General features: G+C 39.5%; 1 protein-coding gene across 5 annotated transcripts; it reads left to right on the top strand.

Annotated features, from left to right (window-relative positions):
- The first annotated feature begins 362 nt into the window (after positions 1-362).
- LOC18105314 (uncharacterized) lies at positions 363-6,244 on the top strand. 5 transcript variants are annotated; one of them, XM_052446991.1, is made up of 6 exons: positions 363-532; positions 789-989; positions 1,203-1,427; positions 2,506-4,215; positions 4,471-4,962; positions 5,400-6,244. In XM_052446991.1, exons 1-6 carry the CDS (start codon positions 490-492, stop codon positions 6,092-6,094), a joined length of 3,366 nt encoding a protein of 1,121 aa, XP_052302951.1. In that variant the 5' UTR covers positions 363-489; the 3' UTR covers positions 6,095-6,244. The 5 variants fall into 5 exon arrangements, with proteins under 5 accessions (XP_052302951.1, XP_052302952.1, XP_024440950.2 ...); XM_052446992.1 differs by having other exon boundaries at positions 2,506-3,960; XM_024585182.2 differs by having other exon boundaries at positions 2,506-4,962.

The raw sequence follows: 6,244 nt of genomic DNA on the forward strand, positions 1-6,244 counted from the left end.
CGAAAATCATTGTAAACAAACAAACTTATTGGAAAATAAAGTCCATGATAACTTAGAAAACAAACTTATCGGGAGAAAAAAAATTCCTTCTGTATACTAAATTACATGCTTCTAACTTCTAGGTCTAAAATAGTTCATAGATAAGATTTAATTAATAAAATCAGCGATGGAACATTAGTTGCATTTTCATGAGAAATATTACCCTTGACATTTACAAAAAGGCCCACGGTGCCCAACCCCATATGACAGAGGATAGGATGGCGGGGGCATGTGCCGTTAATCATTTCGTCACGGTCTGTCACTGTGTTCCGTACTGCATGGTAGACCCTAGACTATTTTTTTTTTGCCCTCCATTTCCAAGCCCAAAAAAGACACACATTTCTTCACTGTTAATTAAAATCTTTGCTTTTGCTCAGTTCAGTCTTTTGTTTTTCTTTCTCTTTCCAGTCAACGCAGAGTTACACTCTCTCTTTCTCCAGCTCTTGGAAAATGGATAGCCAAGATCCCAGAAAGAACCCTACACACACACCAGGTTTGTTTCTTAACTCCACCCTCTTGCTTCTTCTTCTTCTTCTTTTTCAACTAATGGTTTTCTTTTTTGGTACTGATATATAGAATATGTTTGTTCGAAATCTTTTTTTCTTTTCTTTTTGGTGTCTTTTTTTTTTAGTTTCTTCGAAGGAAAAAGATTTACGGGCTGTGTTTTTTATTCACATTCTGTGAAAATTCACTTTCTTAATGTATTCTGTGTGTATGAAATTATCTTGGTTTTTTCTTGAATTTCGCAGGGCATGAGAGCCATGGAGTTTATGTCTGTCACAAATGTGGGTGGCCCTTTCCAAACCCACATCCAAGTGCAAGACACAGGCGTGCACACAAGAAGATCTGTGGAACTCTTGAAGGATACAAGTTTGTTGACTCTGAGGAGACTCCACTCTCGGCCCTTTCTGACGATGACCATGGTTCTGATGAAGATCCTAAAACCCCTAGTGAGAACTCTTGTTATGGAATTATGTTTTTTTATCGCTTATAAAATGTGGAAAGAGAATAAATTTACTGTTTTGGATGCTAGATTTTGTTTTTTTAAGGGAGCCTTGGACTGCTTAAGGATAAGCTGAAATAAATATTTGTACTTGGTCTCTGATTGAGAGAAACGCTTCATTTTTTTTCCTGACCAATATTTGTTAATTTGGCTGTGCAAGGTCCAAAAGGTTTGGAGAGAGGTATTAACGAGAAGGGTTGTGGTGGGGTAGGGAGCAGATCGAATAGATCAGAAGATGATGTTTTTACGGATGCTATTGCCGAATTTCCTGAAAGCGGATCTAGTCCGGTGACTGGAGAGCATACAAGGGATGTTAAAGAACCAGAAATTAACCTGGAAATCAATAAAGCCACTGCTCAATCATCCGAGGATGGTTCAATTACTGGTCAGCTTTTAACGGGACCTGATAATCAATTGATTTGTGCTGTTTTGTCTGCATCTAAGTTTATAATATGATTAATGCGTTCTTGGGTAGCTGCAATATTCAATACTGGTCGGAAGTTTTATTTTAATTCACTGTGACTCTCTCTTGTGAATAGGCTGCATTTCATCACTGTGATTGCATTCTTGGCCATGATGGAGTCATTTTAAGTGATGGGTAGGGTGGGTAAAATAGGCCACTAGGCATCATGGAATGTGATGTACGATGGTAAGTAGAATCTTTTGCTAGTACACAAGATAAAAGCTTTAGTTGAGATACCGGATTGATAGGCAGGGTACTCAAGAAGGTTTAATTGTGACAAAACGCTTTTAAGACTCACGAACTTTTGATATGATCTCTGGGCTGTTTGATGGATCTTGTTTGACATGCTCCATCTCTAGCTTTTTGGAACGGTCATGTGTCACCCAGGAGACCTTTTAGTGAGAAGTCACAGTTGGATTCTATATATTTGGATTACATCTGGTTTGCTATGCGGAATATTTCTTTTTGAATCGTGCATTTTATTCCTGGAATATTTATAGCCTTGAATGTCATTTTAGGCATGTAAAAACTCTCTGGGGTAATTTAATCTTATTTTCTTTTCTTTTCTTTTATACAAACAAGCGCACATATTAATTTTCGTAGAGATGCCTTTAATTCCACTCTATTATACATGCTGCACGTGTTTTTTGGTTGATGAAGTTATACTTGGCGCTGCAATTTTCTTTTTTAATTTCTTCTATGTATTCAAGCTGTGTAAATTTTAGTAATATTTTGTTCTCGTGAAAATGTTTTATAAATTAGTCTTCTTAGTAAGTGTCCATTTTTTTCTGCCCCTTTTCTGAAGAAAAATAATGAGATTCTGAGCAGATGTGCGCAAGTAATTCCATGTGCGTTGATTCAGATCCTGCAGTCACTTAACAATAGACTCACACTACTCCCCTCCCAGAGAATGAGGGGATAGATTTTGTGGATTTAAGATTGTTACATTTTATATCCAGTAAGCATGTTGGTTTGATTGTTACTTTATGGAACAATGCAGTTATCAGCCCACCTCCAAGCAATTCAGCTGACCACATCCAAATGCAAAGTACTGAAGTTCCAGTAATTAATCTGTCTGGAAGTGCTCAAGAGTCCCTGGATCATGGCTCGAATGCTACCATTGCCTCCATGACCAGATCTTTAACAGATTGTAGAGGTGAAGAATCTGACTTTGAGCATAGCCATGATAACGGAAGTTCTGCATGGGATTCAATCCCCATCAAACTTGAAACACAAACAGATGCATCACAAGAGAATAAGAAGAGTGGCACTGTCGAGGATTTGCCAGAGACTGATGCAAAAGGAAATGAAGAAACTAAATTAGATGGACAGCTACTGGATGTAGTGGTTTCAACGGATGACAATGCAGAGGATGCATCTGAGTCACAGAAGATGGAGGATGTAACTTCACAGCCTGTGCCTGCTGCAGAAGTCCTTCAATTGAAGGAAGGAGGCTATACTGATGATTTAGCCTCTGGAATGTCTTTAAATGATCTCTCCCCTGAAGTTAATTTGGCTGAACCTGCGCATTCTTCTATTTCCACTGCTCAGATCGAGGGGGATACTCAAGAAATCGACTCTGCTGTTTATGTAAATTCAGCTGTGAGTTATGATAATAAGGGAGAAGGAAATGGAAATATGCATGTGCTGATAGTTCCCAATGACTTAACTTTAGTTGCTGATGCTGAGAACATGGTTAAAGGTTTTAAAGACCTTGAAGGAGGGAAATTGCCCCAACTTATGAACATGGATTCGTTTGAAGTATCTAACAATGTTAAGGATTCTGACCTTAAGAACAATCCTCAGGGTTTTAACTCAAGGCCATTGACTGAGGACACCGAAGTCTCTGCATCCAATATGCATGTTTTGAATGATAACCTTGAACCAAAAGATGGGACCAGCCAGCATATTGTTGAATTGCCTGATGAAGCAGAAGCTGATATGCCCCAGAGATCAGAAGTTGGTGTAACAGATGTTGTGACGGGTGACTTGGAGAAGAGCATTTCTGTTCACTCTCCTGAAGAAGATGTACCTCGTGATCATTGTGAAACTTCATCTCTGACGAGTTCTATAGAGCATGCTACAAAAGCCACATCTGATACTAACACTGTGGTTGTGCCAATGGATGCTGAGGTTAGGCAGACAAACTTAATTGGCATGGATGATACTGGTAATGATGAAAAAGATAAAATTGAAAGTTCTGAAGTAGGTGAAAATGACAAAAACAAAAGAAATACAAAGGAGAGTTTTGCAGAAAACAGGATACCAACTTCTAAACATGCTAGTATTTCCTCTGAGCAAGCTGATCAAAGGAACAGCGTACTTGGAGATGTCAAAGCTGCTGGTCTTGAAGAGGGTAAAATAGAAAGATGCAATGCGTCTGAAATTGTAACTGAAGGTGATTCTGTATCTGGATTGGGGGAGGAAAATCTCTTGAGGGAGCCAAAATCAACACCTGAATCTGCTGTCAATGTCGAATCCTGTTTTACCTCAGAGAATGATATTAATGTGTGTGAGGGAAGGTTGCCACAACTTGCTAGTATTCCCTCTGAACAAGCTGATCAAAGGAACAGCGTACTTGGAGATGTCAAAGCTGCTGGTCTTGAAGAGGGTAAAATAGAAAGATGCAATGCGTCTGAAATTGTAACTGAAGGTGATTCTGTATCTGGATTGGGGGAGGAAAATCTCTTGAGGGAGCCAAAATCAACACCTGAATCTGCTGTCAATGTCGAATCCTGTTTTACCTCAGAGAATGATATTAATGTGTGTGAGGGAAGGTTGCCACAACTTGCTAGTATTCCCTCTGAACAAGCTGATCAAAGGAACAGCGTACTTGGAGATGTCAAAGCTGCTGGTCTTGAAGAGGGTAAAATAGAAAGATGCAATGCGTCTGAAATTGTAACTGAAGGTGATTCTGTATCTGGATTGGGGGAGGAAAATCCCTCGAGGGGGCCAAAAACAACACCTGAATCTGCTGTCAATGTCGAATCCTGTTTTATCTCAGAGAATGATATTAATGTGTGTGAGGGCAAGTTGCCACAACATGAACACACTGATATAGGTGGAGTTTTGGATCCTCAGGAAAGCAGAAAGGAACCTGAAAGCAATGGTATGGCCAATCAACTAGTTGAGCGTGCTGGTGAAGTTAGTGCAGCTGCTGAATCATATAGTGGTGGAGATGCTGAGGTATTATGGAAGTCTTCTGAAGACAAGATGGTGAGAGAGCCTCTAGTTTCTCGTTCAGAACCTTCATCTTCCCTTCAAAATTCTTCCCCTGTTGCAGATAATCAGGCCAAAGATTTTCTTGGAGTTGCATCTGGGAACACACCTGAGTCTTTGCCTGATGAAGGTGATAATAACTTAGTTACACAACAGGTTGTTGCATCTGCTACTGACTTTTCAGTTGATTCAATTAGCCAAACTGATAGTTTGGAAGGTCACTGGGGTTCCGTTTCAGGTACGTTTGCAATGAAAATTTAATTCCGGATTTACTACTACTTTTGATGTCAATATTTTTTTTTTAGGTGTGACATGTAGAGGCTAATTGGGACCCAAAGCCCCATCATATCTTGCACTTGCATAATACAAAGTGTTGTATAAATCACCTTAGATTATTGAACTTCAATTGGTGTTTTAAACGATTCTCAAAAACACACTTGTTGCAATTGCTACATTGTTCTAAAAAAAACTTTACTCAACCCAAATTCTTGTCATTTCATTGCTTATTCTTGATTAGGATTAGCTCCCTAATCCGTAGAGCATCTATAACATTTGTTGTCAGCTCGTTTGCAAACCATCCTTTCCATGACGCCTACTATTTTATTTTGATACCTTTACAGAACAAGGTTTGTCACGTTTCCATTAATTCAATCCATTTTGTTGTTTCTAATCCAGTGCTTTCTACCCAATCGGATATACCAGCTATTCTTGATGCTGAGCCTTTGCCATCAAATGGTTCCCAAGCATTATCAGAAGCAGAGAAAGCCACCTTGAAGAAGCCGATAGCTGCTTCTGAGACAGAACATGCTGATAAATCAGATATTTTTGATCCCCCATCTTTCATGACATTGGTTGAACCTAGAGATGTGGTTAACCAGAAAGCTGCTGCATCTGAAATCCAGACAACAGGGAACCCACAACAGCCAAAAGCTGCTTCTGTACAAGCTGGTTGGTTTCCTTCCATTACCAATGTTTTGAGTGAGTCGCAGGGGAGAAAAAAGAACGAAGAGATTATTGCCAAGGTCACAAACTGGAGCACCGGGGAACAACACCCTTCTCTGAGGAGCCCACAACATACTCCTTTAAAGAGCCTTTTAGGCGAGGCAAGTATGGAAACCAAATCCAAGGCACTAAATGCCAAGGAAATCCCAGTTGAAAAGGATGGTTTCGCAGCTAAAGATAACGGTGCTTTGCCTAAAACAGTGAGCTCCATTCTGGCTCCTCAAGAACCTGTAGGTGAGCCTGCCATGGTGGAAGAGAAAGCATGGAGTTCTCCAGCAAGGTATCCTGCAGATATTAAGAGAGAGAAGAGGAAAGTCAGGGGAAGACCATACTGGGCACAATTTGTTTGCTGCTCATCTGTAAATTAGCATAGTTAATGCATTAGCTATATAATATAGGAATGATGATGCATGTGGGATTTACCCCACCGAACTAGCTATAGTAAAGACTATATTAAATCTGGACATTGCTATTGTTTTTTAGTAGATATTTTTTAAATGATGTAGAGATTGATTCAA

The sequence above is a fragment of the Populus trichocarpa genome, chromosome 14 (assembly GCF_000002775.5).
Source record: "Populus trichocarpa isolate Nisqually-1 chromosome 14, P.trichocarpa_v4.1, whole genome shotgun sequence".
NCBI lineage: Eukaryota > Viridiplantae > Streptophyta > Magnoliopsida > Malpighiales > Salicaceae > Populus > Populus trichocarpa.

Coding starts and splice junctions, on each gene's coding strand:
- LOC18105314 (XM_024585182.2), top strand. CDS start 490: ATGGATAGCCAAGATCCCAGAAAGAACCCTACACACACACCAG. Junction 533..788: donor GAACCCTACACACACACCAG/GTTTGTTTCTTA, acceptor TGAATTTCGCAG/GGCATGAGAGCCATGGAGTT. Junction 1,428..2,505: donor CGAGGATGGTTCAATTACTG/GTCAGCTTTTAA, acceptor GGAACAATGCAG/TTATCAGCCCACCTCCAAGC.